Genomic DNA, 18,978 nt, shown 5'->3' with positions numbered 1-18,978 from the left:
GACTGGAATGACGATAAAGAGTTTATAACATCAATCAACGTTAAGCTGATATTTATTTCTAATTGCGTATTAAAAAGGGCAAGTAATAACTATTAAAACTCTTTAAATAAACCAAACAATAAATGGAATTATTAATTAATAATGAAAACATTGAATTAATCATAACACAAACAGATCAATTTATAATAAAACATTTAAAAATAGTATCGGTCATTTTATTTACCCAATAACATAAAATTGACCAAGACATTAATAAGAAAACAAAACATATATACATAATAATATCAAAATTTATTCAAGAACCAATACCATGTCTTTCTAACCCGTTTAATGATTATTTAAGTACAAAGTTCATAAACAATTAAATTAATTGTGATTGTGTTGTGTTTTTGTAAATCGAAGCATAGTTACATACGAATAAGGTTAATATATCTTCAATATATTTTCATTTACAAAACCAATTTCGTCTCTAAACTATGGTTAATAAAGGTCTATTTTGAGTATCAAGAAAATTATCTAAAATTTAGAGCAAACAGGATAGTTTATGTACCCTACTTAATTCGGACTCATTCAACGTAAATGAATAAATATTATCCATTATTCATCGTCGGAACATTGGGTCGGAAGTAAATGGCGCTTTAGAATTTTAACAAAGTAAATGTTGCAAGAAATGCATAGCAATATCAACATAATCCTTATAAAATCGATTATCAAAATACAATCATAATTACATACTTACACAAACGATTTAAAAATCGAATCGCTTTGTTATTTTACCTTTTTATTTTTTTTTAAAATGCTTAATATGAAAATATAATTTTATTCTTAAGGAGTCGCCACACTTCACCGTCTCGTACTATGACCGTGCTATGAACGTGTCATACTACCTAATAGCGTTCTATTGGGTCGTATGTATAACGTATTGATAACGATTTTAGTAATCATATCATCCGCGTATCATATCCGTATGGTTCCCACACTCTGAGTTAAACTAGGTGAACTACACCTGTGTTTTCGGGTGAGCAATGTGTCAGGAAGAGCGAGAATTGTTTTTAAATTATCATACGCGGTTTTATCCCGTACTCTCACCGTTTCGCCACCTGCGCGCACCGGTTCGGCAACATCGCGTGCCACGCACGGACCCTCCGTTCGTGGCACCTTAAAAATATCCCAGCCGACAATCGTTGACGTGCATGGCCCGCAATGTTCGGTGACGGAATGGTGGACATAGTCTAATACTTCTCAATACAAAGTTTTTCTTTCTAACATGATTCTAGCACGTACATAATATGACACGGTGTAGTGTAGGGCAGAGTCCTTTAGCGAATGTTTATGTATTATACGATAAATTAGTTTTATCTTTAATTTACATAAAAGTCCAGGTCGATGTCGACTACATATAGAAAAAAACTTTATTCCCATTCACAGAGTACAAAACGTTATTTTGATTAACAAATTGATATTCATGAGAAATTATCAATCAAACAGACCAACTTTATTTTACTCGGGGTGCAAAAATATATATATTTTTTTAACATGCAAGAATATTTTACATAACTCACATAGCCTTTCCAATCACAAGAGGACAAGAGTCAAATAATAAAAAAAAAACATATGACATCGAATTAACGCGATTTAATTGATCTTTATCTTGAATTCTCTACGATATTTATTGTGGATTTGCGTAAAAATGCCGTTTTGGACGTTGATGAATCTGTTATTTGAAATTTGAAAGTGAAATTAAAGTGAATTTATGTAGTAAGTAAAAGTAAATAAATACATAGTGGAAGGAATACTGTTGAATTATAGATATTAATCAAGAACTGTTAGCTGTGTACAATATAGTTGAGCCATTTCTTTCTTTCATTGGAAAAGGCTATATTTGAAACAATTTCGATATAAAAACAATATACAGTAAAAAAAATGCAAATTATTTTAACATAGAGATTTGCTACTCCAAAACTTTTTATATTATTTTATTTTATAATTAAACAATTTAATTGTTTTATTTTTTTTTAAATCAGATCTAACATTAATACTTTCTTCTAGAAACATCTGTCAGATCTACGTTACAGAACATTTGAGTAATTAGTTAAACACACAATAACATTAGTATTTATACTTGATGGAGTCAATGATCTATTTAGAAATTAACAAATTATACACAATACAACTGTTCAGGTACTGTCGCAATAACGATCACATGAAATTAGAACAATATATGTGTTAACGGCTGCTGCTGTTGTTACATACCGGCAGTAATATCGAAGAAATGCTAACAAAACCTCCTTAAAGTGAAACATCTTTGAGTTCAAGTTAGAATTTGGTTGCAAATGTAGCGTTATTGATGCAAAAAGGTTTCACTTCTGAATTTTAAATCAATTTTTTTTTACATCATCTACTCAACAATATATTTTACAATGCCTAACATATTAACAATATATTTGTAAAATTTAATTTGAAATTAAACGAAATATTTTTCTAGGTTATAAATGATATTCAGATCGACACATCACAGTCTAATTGTTCCTTTTAATATTTTCTCGTACTCTTCAGATCCTAACGGCAGGTACTTCCCCTGTTTCAAGTCCAAGTAATAAAGTTTATCATCTTTCACTAAACTCGGATTGAAGCCTTCTTTTTGTAAATCAGTTTTCTTCATTTTAAACGTACCTGTTGTAAACATATATTTCATTCAAGTATCTCTTACAAGCACGTCTGATCAATAGTCATTTTGCAAATTTTAATTATAGTTACCGTAGTGATACCTATATTTTAATTCTACTCGTCGGTTCTACCGGGAAGAACCGACAAGAAATCAATTGGTATTAATTAAACTAAATTTTAAACAGATAAAATTTTTATTTGAGAAAGATTTTTTAACTACTTTTCTTTTAAATATATAAAAATAAACTACAAATAGACTGACTGCAAATTAAATTGTATTTAACCATTGTACATTTAAAAAAAATACGCGTCCGTCTCGGGACGCCCGAGAGAAGTGATAACTTAAAATATCCGAAATAAGGATAGCGCTGTGGGTTAGAGTAAGAGAAGAGGAGACTGGCACCGTAACGCGTTACGTAACGAAGCGGTTTACCCTCCCATAAGAAGTTATCACTTCAAAAACAACAGAGAAAGTACAAACTTTTCGAAATAGTTATGTTATTAGATAAAAATATATGTATATTCTTTCGGGAACAGGCCTAAGACGACTACTCCGTATATATTAATTATTAGATTTTTAAATGGTTCGATGATTTTTGAAACACTTCCTAATACCCTCTCGTATGTACTGAACCTTGTATAGCGGCTGTATAATTAGTCTTCTCAAAAGACTTCATATTTTTATCTCGATTATCTGATTACTAATTTAAAATAATAAGAATTTTCACTCACTATACACTGATACTTGGAATAGTTTAAGTGTACGGTTATCATATTAAAATAGCGTATTTTCGTTCAATCAAGAAAGCGTGGTTTACTTATTTATTTATGAATTTTAAAAATAAAATAAAAGTTAGATTTTACCAGTCATGTCCATACTGGCCATGACCCTCAGGAAGACAGGTCTCGCGTAGGGCGGCAGGTCTCGCGCCAGGTCCCGCGCCAGGAGCTGCAGGTCCAGCGTGCCGTCGCAGTCCACGATCCCGCACATGCCGGCGCGGCCCTCCGTGTTCGGCACCTGGCAGACATTCGAAACTTCATTCGGTTTCAGATTTAATTAACAGAGAGTTCGTCATGACACTCTCTGTCTGTTCGTCTGTAAGTCTATCTGTTACTCTATCACGGACATACAACTGAATCAAATTTGCTGAAATTTGATATGAAGCAATCTTGAAGGCTAAGGATGGACATAGAAGTTTTATGTCTACACCTAACGACCAACCCCTGACACGCGAACGACAACAATTAAATTATAATTATAATAAAACGACAATTTAAAGCAAATATGAATTACCATGACACCATAAACAACAGCGTCTCTATGGTCGGCTACTGTAGAAATAGCAGCTTCCACTTCACTCGTGCTGACGTTCTCTCCGCGCCACCGGAATGTGTCGCCAGTTCGGTCGCGGAAATACAAGTAGCCCAACTCATCCGCTACCAAGATGTCGCCTGAGAACAAGAACATAAAAACTTATTTTTAAAATAGGTAAGTAGGCTTGCTAAAAGGCAACCTGTCTGCAAGTGCTCACCATCGCCCACAATAATTGTCACGATCAGAAAAATGTCCCTGATTCCTACAGATACACTGGCTCACTCGCCATTTAAATAGTAATAAGTATTGCTATTTTGGTGTTAGAATATCTTGAATGGGTAATATCAACACAGAGTCCTACCACCAAGCCAAAACTATACAATGGTTTTTTTAGAACGAACTATACAACTTTTCGTAAACATGATCGTAATTATGTGTTTATTTTAACTCCAATTATATTAATGCCAACAAAACCAAGCCTCTTTGTGGCTGACGGCCAGCCAATAAGATATGCATTGATAATTATTGTATACGCAGAAATAACATTACTAGTTTAATATACTATTGGATGCTCAATACGCATGTTAATTTTACACTAAACGGATATATTGTTTACGATTAATATAACCTACTAATAAAAAGCACCCTTAACATTTGGAGTTGCCGTCCTAATATAATTTTTTGAACTTCTTGTATAATTTTGCTATATTTATAGTGTTATTATTATTAAATATCCTCTCGACGTAGTATGAGAGTGTGGGAATGATTAGAGCGTTTATTTGTGTTTGCACGGCTCGAGTGCATTACGAGTTGTCCAGTCTCTTTTGAGAATTATAATTATACTAGAGTATCTTTCGCGCTCGATATCTCAGTAACTATCAACGGTAGGTTAAAGATGTACTGAACCTTAATTGTAGAGCGTAAATGATGCAACAGAAAAGTACTTTATCATAATTCTCGTATACAGAGGCACAGGCGTGTTATCACAAAAAAAAAAACGAAAATCAATTTTTCATGACGGCGGCGAACGCACATAGGAAATCGAGGTCGTCAATTTTACTTCAGTTCCTATATCAGCTCTCTCGGTTCATTTACATTTCCGAATGTAGGTACATTCATAATGACTGGAGTATCAGTACTCACCGGATATGAAGGCGGCGTCGCCGTGCGTGAAGACGTCCCTCACCACCTTCTTGTCGGAGGCGGCCTTGTCTACGTATCCCAGGTACTCGCGCGTCGGGTTATTGTTCGATATCTTGCCCACGAACACGCCCGGCTCGTCCGCCTGAGCGAACTGGTGGAAACAATCGTATAAATTATTATTAAAATAAAATGTTATAGGTAAGATCCTTAATTTTGCGTACAGACTTCTGTTATCAATCATTCAATATAATCAAGAGTATGATACGAAGGGAGCAGGTCACCTTCTGTAGTGCGGAATCACCCATGCGGTACGTATTCATCGAAATTTTTAAAGGCACGGTATAAAGGCTGTATATACAGTATTTATATTTAAATAAATAATAAATAAATATTGGACAACATCACATACATTACTCTGATCCCAATGTAAGTAGCTAAAGCACTTGTGTTATGGAAAATCAGAAGTAACGACGGTACCACAAACACCCAGACCCAAGACAAGATAGAAAATTAATGAACTTTTTCTACATTAACTCGGCCGAGGATCGAACCCGGGATCTCAGAGTAGCGTACCCATGAAAACCGGTGTACACACTACTGGACCACGAAGGTCGTCTATTTAAAAAAATTTAATACCACATTTTCTTGGATAATCATTCAATCTTGAGCTATATTCAAAACATTCAAGTCTATCTCATCCGGTATTAAGCGAGTCGATAAAAAAGTGATATGAACTTTATCGTTCGTTTCATTTACCTGACAAAGTCCACTTGCATCCCTGATGGGCTCTCCGGTTTCTTCGTCGACTTTAATGATAGCGATTGGATAGACTTTTGGGAAGATTCGCGACAAGAAACCTATCGCGCCAGGAGTACCGTCAGTATTGGCTGTAACAATATACAAACATATAATACAACATATATCGGTAGGCGGACGAGCAAGTGGGTCACCTGATGGTAAGTGGTCACCACCGCCCATAGACAAAGGCGTTGTAAGAAATATTAACCATTCTTTACATCACCAATGCGCCACCAACCTTGGGACCTAAGATATTACGTCCCTTGTGCCTGTAGTTGCACTGGCTCACTCAACCTTCAAACCGGAACACAACAATACTAAGTACTGCTGTTTGGCGGTAGAATATCTGATGAATTGGTGGTACCTACCCAGACGGGCTTGCACAAAGCCCTACCCTACCTTAGAAATTAAATTAAACATTAACATACATATTAATCTTTAAAAACGTGAAATATGTTTTTTCATGTCTTATGGTATACAGAATACCATTTAAAGAAAATATAACTCGAGGTGTTACGGAAACACGTTTGTGTTTCTTAGCTTGTTATTACGTCAATCGTTTTGGCTCGTTACGAATTGTGGCATACAGAATCAGGGCCCAGGTATTAATTAATTTAAGACGTTACGAAAATAACAATTACTGTACCGCGCTTCGTTAAGCCGGTTATTCAAATATTGAGATGTTAGAATTATAATGTATTCTAATATATTCTAAATAATACATAATAGCTAACGTTTGCCGCAAATCGTTTGTGTGGACTTTGTACTATTCGCATCGACATGTACGCGCCAGTCAAACCAATGGAGAGCTAAATTTGATAATAGATCCCAGTGTTAATACTTCAATGGCAAAACTCACTCACACAAGTATATCCGCGGTATAATTTAAGCTTGTCTGTGTTTGTCGACAAATCGAATCGATCAAACAGATCGAACCATAGACAATGATTCACAATATTTATATTTATTTGCACAGATTATGCAAATGGTCAAGGACATTATTTTTCGGTTCCAGTTGAGCATAGAATACATTATGATGTAAATGATATATTAAGTAAAAACAAAAAACAACGAAAAAACTAAATAATAATAGTGACAAAATGAAGGCACGCATTCGTTATAAAAGAGCGGGAGAATGTCTTTTGATCTTATTCTCAAATGTCGTTTTAGTGAACACTTATTTGAATCAGTGAATAATAAAGATATTTGGTAAAATTAAAGTCATCTTGGCATCAAAAAGTTATATGCGACATTTATTGTAATTACAATATTTATAAAAATACATAGATATGAAGTGAGAGTGCGATGGATTCATAGATATGAAGTGAGAATGAGATGGATTCATAGATATGAAGTGAGAGTGAGATGGATTCATAGATATGAAGGGAGTTCTTACAGAAGCTCTTCACAACGAAACTATGAAAATGTACAAATAAATTATTATTACCGATGTTAGCATTTCCCTCCGTCGCGCCGTAGAATTCTGTGACGTACTTTATGTTGAATCGTGTTACGAATTCGGTCCATATCTGAAATACATTCAAAATAATGAATCGTATTATTTGTAAGAATAGATGAATGTACTACACTATCGCATATTCTATTTCCAAACAGCAATCCTTGTTTAATAACAAATATTGTTATCTGTTTATCTCTTATAATTATGAGCCAGAGTACATAAGTCATTATATCTTATTTCCCAATATTGATGGCGTATTGACCTTGGTGATTTATATTACAGTCCCAATATTAATGTTGTTAAGAAGTAGAATAATGAATGAGTAGGTGGTACTTTTACAAAAGGGCTCATACAAAGCTGTAATTCCTATCTATTATTTAAAAATAAATAATACTAAACAAATACGGCTTATCCTTTACTTTTCATATAACGCACCCGTAAACGTCAAAAGTGACCGCTCGTTGAACTTCACTTCATTGAATTTAATGAATTTATAATCGAAATATGTAGTCGATTTAAAAAAAATTTTTTTTTAACGATCTCTTATTGTGGACAGGTTTCGATCGTATCGTAGACCTGCGCGTTATTATAAATATATATTATATAATAATAAAGTTTTCTATAACGCATGAAAAATGTAATGAAGTAGTTTTTTTTTATTTTATTATAATACAATTATGTTAAACATTAAGATAAAAATGCAAACAAAGGCACGGGCACACTTACCCGTGGAGAATAATAAATGCATATATAAATAGTTACCGAATTTAATTTCGGTCTTTCGAATAAAATATATTAATATACTTTACAATATATGAATAATTTATACATCGCGATAACTAGAATAGTTTAATGTTTGAAGGGTTGAACGCTTGACGTTACGTCCTATTTACCTTTATGCTATAATAGTTATTTACTATCAGAAGATTAAAATATATTTCCTTTTTTTTTGAATTAACGCAAAAAGCATTTGACAAAAGCACATAGTTATAATAAATAGAAAAATATAACATCTATTCACTCATGCCGTTCACGTTATGTTTTTACTTTTTTTTATATAATAAATTAACAAATATAATCTACTTTGTTTTTTGTTGTTGTATTTACTCTTAGTCGTCTCACGCACACTAAGACATCTAGCACGAGCGTCACTCACTCACTTAGTGTGTGTGCACGATATTTATTTAAGTGAATATATCTATACGAGTTTATAGACTGAGTAATGTTTATTAGTGCCTTATCTTTGTAAATTTTAAGCATTTAAAGCGATTGGCCCTGTGCCTAAAATCAGTTCGTGTTGAATTGCCATCCCATCGCAATATCAGCGTGAGGAAATAAAGTGCACTTGAGTTTGCGCACACATTCAAACACTATATTATGACCAACTTCGGCCGATCTCCGTTAAGACCAGTTAAGCCGCTGTGACCAAAATCGGTCAGGGGAACCTCAACAACGATGATCGCTTATCTTCAGACATAATTGGTTAAGCTGATCCATTGAGGATTGGCACTGATAAACGTGGAGTTGCTTTCGTACGCTTCCCCATAGTTTTTTCCTCAACACATTATGACATATTACATTTTCAGAATCATAATTACTTACCCACCTACGATACGTTACAGTACGATGCTCACATTTAAATACTAAATTATAAAACCAAAATTATTTTAAAATATTATTTGATGAAAATAACTATCGAGTTATAAATATATTTATTGTATACAACAATGTTTTACCAAAAACAACCTTTTAATTAAAATTATATTATTTTTGTATAATTATATGATATAATTATATAAGTATACTCAATTATAAAACAATTTTAATAATAAATTATAACATTATATCAAAATGACGTAAACATCAAAACGTATTTAATGCGATTAAGTTTAATGGATGGGAAGTTTTATAGTTCATATAGTAAGTATCTTTTTACCTGTGGCCTTAGCCCGTTGCCATATATGACGCGGACGTTGTGTAGCTTGTCGGCGGGGGAGGGGGGCGTCGCTAGCACGTAGCGACACATCTCACCGATGTAATGCGCGGCCTATGGGCAAAAAGATATGTTTACATAGCTTATTTTGCACAATTTAACATGTTGAATTCCATGTGTATCTTTTTGAGAATAACATCACGTTTCCGTGTGAGGCCACGTGTATGCCTTTTAGAATAATCGAGTGAGTACGCCACGTGCTACGTTCAGAAGCCTGCAATATCGCTAGTTAACACAATGTCACAGTGTTTTCTGATTCAAAAGTTAAACAATTATAAATGACATTTTTTTTTCTCCATTGAATATCTGATTAGTAAACCAATGGATGCAATTAATAAATGGAGTAATAGTTCGAATTTTAACTGTAAATTATTTAAATATATAAATATATATAATATATTTTAAACCACACGTAAAATTAATCTTAAAATAACAGTCTCTTTAGGACCACATCCATTGCATTGTAAATTGTTTTTCATACAACGCTCGAAGGTTTCCTCACGGTGTTTGCCTGACCGCTGTGCACGAGATTAATTATGAATATATAATATTTTCTCATTTAAAGAGAACAGTTATTAATTACACTCATTTAAAAAATAATTATGATATTTATATAAATATTACTTCCGTTCGATAAAACTTATTAACCAATAAAATTTTATACGAAGAACTAATAAAAGTCGACGTTTTGATTTTCGAAAACAAAGTCTTGTTGTTCAAAAATAATTTATACATAGTTTTTAATGAAAAACCAATTATATAATAAATGAAATATAAAAATTGTGAAAATAGATAATGATTAATTTATAATATTTAATGTTGAGTTGAGTAATCCGAAGTAATTAAAGTTAAAATGTACTTTAGACTTTCTGACCTTGTCACACAGAATTAACTTATTCACATTATGTAGCAATTTGTCTTTGTGCACGTTTTTTTTTATAGAAACATAAATATTTGCTCACTATATAATTATTTTAAAGTATATTATAATAAATTAAAATTTTAAGTAAGTGACTTTCAGTTACGCCAAGAACAAAATTGTCAAGTTATAAACACAACGCCATACGAGAAAGTAATTTTTTTTAATATAATATAGGTAGGTGAAAGAGCAAATGGTCCACCGGATGGTAAGTGGTCACCATCGGCATAGACAATGGCGCCATTAGAAATAATAAACATTTCTTTACATTGCCAATGCGCCACTCACCTTGGGAATTAAGTCCCTTGTGCGGTGTGTCTGTTGTTACACTGGCTCACTCACCCTTCAAACCGGAACTATTATTTGTTTAGTCCAATGTATAAAATTTAACTAATACTAAAATTTAAAATAAGTAAGAGAAATCACTAAAACGCAAACGAATATAGGGCGATTATTGTTTTGTCAATACTAGGGAATGGAGAAAAAAAGTGTCAATGTCAAAATTAGTTATGTGTTATATTAGAAATGTTTGCGCGAGTATGTGTGTGCAGTGTGTGTTTGTTTGTCTGTGCAATAAAGTTAATCCGATCATGTACTCAGTTAATTAATTACTAAGTTCACTTACAAAATAATTAAAAATACATTGTATATATATATATACATAGTTTTATCTATTTCAATTTGACCGACTTATCGTTAGTTAAATAGTATTCAAATTAATTTTGTGCGAATCTGCCAGTACTGATAATATATACAGGCGTAAAAAAAACCTGTAAAGTAATAAATTTTGAAAATTAGTTTTTTTTTTAATAGTCTTTTTTATATTATTTTCGACATTGAGACTGCAAATTTAGATGCTTTTACATAGTATAGTATCGAGTCATCTTTTAAAATAACTTGCTTTGTTATCCTAATACATTTATTGTACATTGGCACAAAGTTGCCATAGTTTAAAATGTTAACGTCAGATATGAAGTCATATTCTAGAGTCGAGATGGCCGAGTGGATATATAACACGTAGATCTTGACCACAACCGAGCTTATATTTAAAGCACTTAACGGGATCTATGTACATTATTATTTGTAGTTATATATAATCTTCTGTTCCGCAGTGGAAATCATCGTGAGGAAACCTGCCTATGTCTGATGTAATTCTTCCGCTTTAAGCATTATTGTGATACAACAACCTTTCCCTATAAGTTACGTTATATATTATTGCAAAACACATATTGTAAAAACCCTTAAATTACTAGTAAATATATATTACAAAATACTAAAATTAAATATATATAAATATTAGAAATGTAACCTCTGTTACCTGTTCACGCTTAAATCGCTGCACCGATTTAGATTATATTTGGTATGGAGATAGGTTGAATCCACCCCTCGAGGGGATGAAATGGGGGGGTGACGGTCTGTGTACTATGGGTAAAGTTTTATAAATTTCGTGTAGTTAATGCCGTATTTTTTGCTAATTTTTATACATAATTTAAGTGTTAATATTATGAAATTGGACTATAACTCGTAAGTACGTGTAGACCCAAGAATTTGTCCACAGCAGTAATAAAAACTAAATAATAATAACATTATAAATAAGAAAGTAATGTAAGTCTCTAGTTTAACAAAAAAAATACAAAACTTACCGTCGCCTTGTATTTAGCACAGTCGGGGAAATATTGCGAAGCGGAGAACTTGGACTTTAGCACCACCGTGCATCCGAATACTAATGCTTGTCCCACACTAACGACACCACCAGCAGTATGGTAGAGTGGCAGCGGACAATATACAATATCAGATGAATTAAGTCTCATATTGTGAAGACCACATGCCATAAACACAAATCTGTGAAAAAATAAATTGTTCCATACATTCTTAATTTAAAAACCCGATCGATTTGATATTAAAAAAAAAAAAAAACAAGTAAATAATTTTTACAAGAATACTGGCTGTTCTACATATTAAAAAGGTAATAATTTAAACGGAATGACATTTAATACGTAAAGTTGTAGTCTATATTTAAATACAAATAAATTGATGATAAATAATACGACAAACCAAACTTGGTTTGTCGTATTATTTATTAATTTTTAAGTGTACACTGTTAAACTAAACAGCGTACACTTCGCACTTAAATTTCCTTGTGTGTGTAAAAATTAAAATTATAAGGAAATTATATATTTAAAACTATCAATAGAATTACTGGTACCATTTCGTGGTAGGCCTCTGTTCTAAATCCTCTGGATAGGTACCACCCACTTTTCACATATTCTATCACTTAACGGCAAATGACAAGACATCTCTTAGTCCCCAAGGCTTATAGCGCATTGGCGATGCAAGGAATGCTTATTTATCTTACAACGACAATGTGTATGGGTGATGGTATCCACTTACCACCGGTTGGTTCATATGCCAGTTAACCTCCCATTATATAATAAATTAAAAAAAATGGTTGGTGGTAATTTAGTGCAAATATTTTAATTTGCAATCAGATTAAACTTTAGTAGCTCTGCAAAGTAGTGAATAGGCCACTTTTCTAGAAATAAGTCTTTTTGTGCTAATCGCTTAATTAGAAGACGTTTAAAATTAATATGGTATTTATTTTGATAAGGATTAATAATGTGTGGCAAATAAATCGAAATAATATTACAGTTTACTTTTGCTACTTTTTTACGTAAAAGCAGTTTACTTATCTGTACAACATAATATTCACTATATGACAGATGAAACTAGAAATTGCGACGACGTAAAATTTAGATTATCGATTCAATTATGGCACTAATCTATATGGCTGTATCGATTATCGATTTTGACCGAATATTATTTTTTATTTTGTTTATATTTGCGTTGCGGTTTCTGTGCGTTGTTTTTAGTGATTTATTATAATTTAGACCGAGATAAAACAGTTTTTTAGGTATTATCAATATATTATAGCCCGATTTAAATTCCAATTTGTCATACGTTATCTAAAAGGTTAGCAAATTTAGAAAACTAACAGACATTGATACTTCTCAATTTGTAAATTTTGAATAGTAAGTACAATGTAATTATTATCGCTACATTACCACGCTACATTATCGGCGTGCATTAGAATGAGTGATGCTCTTGAGTCGTGCTTACAAGAAGTATTAATGGGCGTCTAAGACGACTAAGCATAAAGGCAGCAAAAAAATACCGTTTGAAAAAAGTTTCCGTCTCAGCGAAGTTAAATCATATTAACTTAGTCAAGGTATTCACTTCTATAATACAATTAAGCCAATCATTATAAGTTTTCTGAAAATTGATGCTGCCTGCCAATAAAAATAAGCAGGCACACAAAAAAAATACAAATTAAAAAATATATACCAAAGGCACATAGACATGTCTGTGAAGATACAAACATCACAAAAAAAAAAAAAATATCCCAAATTATTAATTCATATTAAAAAAGTTAGCAAGACAATTTATGCGATAAAAGATTTTATAAATATCATGAAGTTAAGCTAAGATAAAAGTTTGTATTATTTTCTTTTCATTCCTAAATCAGCTCTAAGCCATACCCATCCCTTTGTTAATAGTTGATACTCTCAATTTGCTATTTTCCTCGATCGAGAATCTACCTTCCAAACCGGTTGTAGCTTCAAAAATCTAATCTTGTAATATTACGTTTTAAGTGTTAGCAAGATCTCACAATAATAAATTTTTTTTTTAATCTATTATTATATTATAAAGGCAAAGGTTTGTGTTTGGATGTTTGTAATTCACGCTCGAAAGACTTTTGATACAACGGGACACCGTACTTTCTTTATTTTCTCATGAGAAAATTAGTATCTACCATGATCTTATTAAGTCTGAGCTAAGCGATTATATCATTTAATTATGGATTCATAAAAAAGTTAATCAAAATTAGGGAAATATGTACGTCCCTACGTAGTTTGACAAGTAATATGTGTGAAAATATAAAACAAAATCAGTTTTAAAATACAAACAGTAGACCCTGAACAATAATTAACTAATTATAATACACCTTTTTATTCTTTATATGTAACCGCTGAGAAAATACATTATTTTAAAAGACCTCGGTCGGTAACTTGTGTGAATAAATACAAGTGTCGAAGTTTTAACAAAGAAATTATGTATATGTAGTAACATTAAATTGCAAAGGAAGATGTATACTTGATTTTGTTTTCAAATGACACAGATTTTCGAAAGCTCTAAGAACTTCGAAGTATACACGTAAGAAAGATTACGAAGTCGGAAGGCAGTATACACACTCATAAACATAAAGTTATTCTTGAGTGAAATCGCATGCAGAAAATTACATTTTACGGATGTATCAAATGATTTCTATTTGGTTTGAGTTCAAAAATATAGGTCTTTGTGAAATCTAAACTATGAGACAAAGATTGCATTTTATCAATAACTTAAAAATATAAGTTATCTAATAAAACATTCAGGTTTATCTTTGCCTATATTATTAACCTCAACGCGTGCACATTAAACATACATTATTACGGAATAAGTCGTTAATTAAAAAAAATACTGATAATGTATTAACACATACTTAAAAAGGATCTAATAGTGTTGATTAAAATTTGGTCTTAGCTAAGAGAATAAGTTTTATTAGAATATTACTGGTCAAGAGAAAGTAGGAATTGTGTTAGTGAAAGTTAACCGAGACCGCACAAAGTACTGTGTAAGTAAGAATCATGTAAGAAATACATTTTGTATGTATATTATAAGTTCTTCAATAACGTTATTGGACAACGTGCTTGTAACCTATTTGATGTGATTTTTATTTGTATGAAAAAAAACATAAATATCGTAACAGATACATGTCACATGGATAAAATAACATAAAATCATAAATAAATGTAAAATTTAGATTATGATGTTGGCAAAAAAAACACGACACATTAAAAAAATTTATAGACAAGATACAACAAGGAAACGTCAGTCGAATATACGTTAAATAATGTAAAAAATTTGCTCGTCCATTTCATGTTTTTTTTTTTTTTAATTTTATTAAAATAAGGTTTTTGTTATAAGGAAAATGACCGTTCATAATTATTCTTATATAAAATATCGTTAAACGCTGCTCAATATAATAACGATTACAATTATGATAACGGAATATTTTTCCAATGGTATTCTAATTCAAGTAAATATTTATAATGCTTATACCTATATATAATTATAACTCGCTTCGGTTCAGTGCGCGCTTCGCATACTATTGTATATCCATTGATCATTTTAAGTTATATCATATAAACATACAGACACCATACATTGATATATATGTTTAGTGAGATAAAAACATATAAATGGAATATAACAGCCAGTAAAATCGACGGAACACTTTGAGATATAAGTAATTCGATTTTGTATAATTCTTAAGACTTTTCACTTGGTGGTAGGGCTTTGTGCAAGCCCGTCTGGGTATCTACCACCCACTCATCAGATATTCTACCGCCAAATAACAGTACACTGTATTGTTGTGTTCCGGTTAGAAGGGTGAGTGAGCCAGTGTAATCACAGGCACAAGGGACATAACATCTTAGTTCCCAAGGTTGGTGGCGCATAGGTGATGTAAGGAATGGTTAATATTTCTTACAACGCCTTTGTCTATGGGCGGTGGTGACCACTTACCATCAGGTGGCCCATATGCTCGTCCGTCAACCAAAGCCACAAAAAAAAAAAAAACTTACCTTGAATTAGAAATAACAGCCGCTTTCGGAAGACCGGTTGTACCAGATGTGTAAATATACAAAAGCTTTCCCTGAAACCCATCAGCGTCGGCCAGGGTCCAGGGCGCCGGCGGGGTGATCTCTAATAGTGAAGTCAAATCACCTATTCCGTCACCGCTTGCGTTTTTCTCTGCCTTGGTCGTATTCAAGGGTCGATGAGAAAATTTAAATAATTTCAATTCAGGATCCAACTGACTCGATATATCTTGCATTGCTGCAATAAATACATGTCTCTGTAATATTTATATGTTTCTAAATCGAAACACTCTGTGAAAACATCGTCCTACCTGATTGATATTCATCGGAAAATATAAGGACATCGCATTTAGCAACACTGATAGAATGTAATAGCGCGTTGCCTCGTTGGTTAGTGTTTATGAGTGGCGTAACGCCGCCGAGTCTAGCGTTGCCCAGCCACAGTGCCGGCATTTGAGGCGAATTGTTGACAAGCAGACCGACGATGCTACCTTTCTTTACACCGTGCTTCTTCAGAACAGCAGTCACGCGTAAACTATAATCTTCGACCTTTAGAAAATAATAAATAACATATATACATTATTGTTGTTATAAAAAAAATAAACACTTAAGTATTATGACAATAACATTGTATCTGCAATACGAACAGGAAATACGGTAAACATATCTTGATACTTTATCTAATATTAAAAGAATATGCAATAAAAAAAAAAATCTGTAAAATTATAGTTTGACAGGAATTAAAACAGCAAGATGACAACACTAAGTTTTTTAGGCTTTTAGTGTTTTAGGATTAGGGATGGAGTACGCTGACTGCAATTATGTTCTTGTATGTTTAAATATAGACCATACATAAAGTTTTTATTCACTACTACCTGTCCGTCCTGACGTTGAACGGCTAAAATTGTTCCAAATCGTAGTATTCTAGTTTTAGTGTGTCGATAGTCAATTAGGACAAACAATTTCATAAGTATATATTAGATATAGAATTTCCTAACAATATGCATTTACCATGTAGGCATCATCAAAATATTTTTTTCAGTATTTATAAAAGTAAATGGTTTAAGTTAGAGCCATAGAAGTTAACTAATTTAAACCACATTGAACAGGGTGACAATTTTACATTAAAAATTTATTTAAAATTATCAATTAGAATAAGGACTACTCATAATAGATATATATTATTATCATAATATATTACCGAGGCGTAAAAAGAAGCAAAACATAAATAAAAAAACAAACATGAATGATTAAAACATAATTTAACAGATGTATCAAAAAAGAAAGTTTCTAGACAAATGAAGTATTTTTTACTAATTAAGATAAGGAAATTTGTACTAAGTATGAATTTTAAATTAATTCTCATTCATTATAGTAAAAATTGTATGTGTCAAATTTATATGTTAATTAAGATTCTAATTCAACATGTTAATTTTCTACAAATGATATGCTGTATGTCTTTTTATACTAAATATACTTAATAATTCTACTACATTAAAGTAAATTAATGATGATAAGTATGTCTATGTGTTATGACTATGTGTTTTTTTTTTATTATAAAGTATTTTATTTGCTTTCATCAACGTAGAAAACCATTGAGTAAATAAATACATCCACACAGATCTCAATTTTAAATATCTCAATGCAAAGATTGTTTTAAATAAATCTCTAGTAACCAATAATGTCACCTTTTGTGCTTTGTGTTATTTTTTATTTTTAGCATATGTAACACAGTTATTGTATGTTAAAGTAACATGTAAACACAGTCGATTAAACATTATGTTGATTTGTAAGTAGTTTCAAACATACCTCCTTGAAAGTCCAAACTTCATCTTGGAATAAGAAACATGGTTTGTTAGGATTCCTTTGGACTGTCTCGTGAAATATATCAGGTAAAGTCCAATTTTTTCTTGAAAGCGATCTTGTAATCCACAATATCTTGATGTAACACCATAATGCTCTAAAATATATAAATATGTTTCAAAGATATATTAAGATATATAGAATATAAAGATATATAGAATATAAAGATATATAGAATATAAAGATATATAGAATGTTCATATTAATACCTATTCAAATCAAAATTCTGAAATATAACTATCAGAGCATACTTTAAGTAAAATATTTCTACTATGACAAATATAGCACGATTTTTAAATTTTACTGACCTTTTTATTTTGATTTCTTAATGTATATTAGCAGATGAGTAGTTACAATGATTTAGTAGTGGAATGGTAATACCATTTAAAAAAAACTATAATTTTAACTTAAATTTTTATTATAATTTAAAACAAAACATTATATATTTGAATATATATATATATAATGCATTAAAATCATTAGTTATTTAAAAATTGTATACATATTCTTTAAGAGAAACAGTGTGTAATAGTAGTACTTTACTACAATGACATTGTTAAAATTTATACCTAATAAACTAGTTAAGTAAGAATGGTATAGTTTTTGTACAACTTTACCTGAGGTCTCTGGGTGCCGTTTTGATTGCTACATAGCACCATCTCGTGTGGAATAATATTAAATAAATACCAGCAAGTATTAATGATACCACAATGGTTTGCAAGAGGCCAAAGTACAACCAAACAGCGTATACCGCTGCGACTACGCCGACTGCCGCGATCATCCTGACTGATTTACGCCACGACACGCGACCGACTGACAAGCGAAAACGTCGATGACCCAACGTGATTACTGCAAACTACTTTTACTGATTTATAAAAATATTCGTACTTTAAACTATTTATTAATTTCTTTAATGTTCTAAGTCATGTTAATCAATGTAATCATCTGTTTATTTACAAATAAGATACGTTAAATGTTTAAACAAAAATAAAAACATTTAATTTTTTTAACGTATATTGTTTGTATAGAAATAGACATAACACTAAGTAAAACTTTAATGACAACTGCTTTGAGTGTTTTCCTTGCAAAACAAATCCTATTATTATGTTTATAAAGCAAAAT

At 31.5% G+C, this 18,978-nt stretch overlaps 1 protein-coding gene across 1 annotated transcript; it reads right to left on the bottom strand.

The window, feature by feature from the left end:
• Positions 1–2,352: 2,352 nt before the first annotated feature.
• On the bottom strand, positions 2,353–18,818 carry LOC113394640 (long-chain fatty acid transport protein 4-like). The gene is made up of 12 exons (XM_026632031.2): positions 18,474–18,818; positions 17,803–17,953; positions 16,305–16,542; positions 15,979–16,231; positions 11,938–12,136; positions 9,319–9,429; positions 7,371–7,452; positions 5,882–6,012; positions 5,126–5,276; positions 3,962–4,119; positions 3,532–3,685; positions 2,353–2,673 (listed from the first exon to the last, which is right to left on the bottom strand). Exons 1-12 carry the CDS (start codon positions 18,635–18,637, stop codon positions 2,513–2,515), a joined length of 1,953 nt encoding a protein of 650 aa, XP_026487816.2. The 5' UTR covers positions 18,638–18,818; the 3' UTR covers positions 2,353–2,512.
• Between the last annotated feature and the right edge of the window lie 160 nt (positions 18,819–18,978).

The sequence above is a fragment of the Vanessa tameamea genome, chromosome 4 (genome assembly GCF_037043105.1).
Source record: "Vanessa tameamea isolate UH-Manoa-2023 chromosome 4, ilVanTame1 primary haplotype, whole genome shotgun sequence".
NCBI classification, from domain to species: domain Eukaryota; kingdom Metazoa; phylum Arthropoda; class Insecta; order Lepidoptera; family Nymphalidae; genus Vanessa; species Vanessa tameamea.
Note: the sequence above shows the minus strand (reverse complement) of the source record. Positions and strands in the feature narration are given on the sequence as shown.

Excerpts from the sequence above, each read along its gene's own strand:
- LOC113394640 (XM_026632031.2), bottom strand. The coding sequence starts at position 18,637 with ATGATCGCGGCAGTCGGCGTAGTCGCAGCGGTATACGCTGTTTGGTTG. Across the intron at positions 3,686-3,961 it reads CTGTTGTTTATGGTGTCATG|GTGCCGAACACGGAGGGCCG; the intron begins GTAATTCATATT and ends AATGTCTGCCAG. Across the intron at positions 2,674-3,531 it reads GGCCAGTATGGACATGACTG|GTACGTTTAAAATGAAGAAA; the intron begins GTAAAATCTAAC and ends TGTTTACAACAG.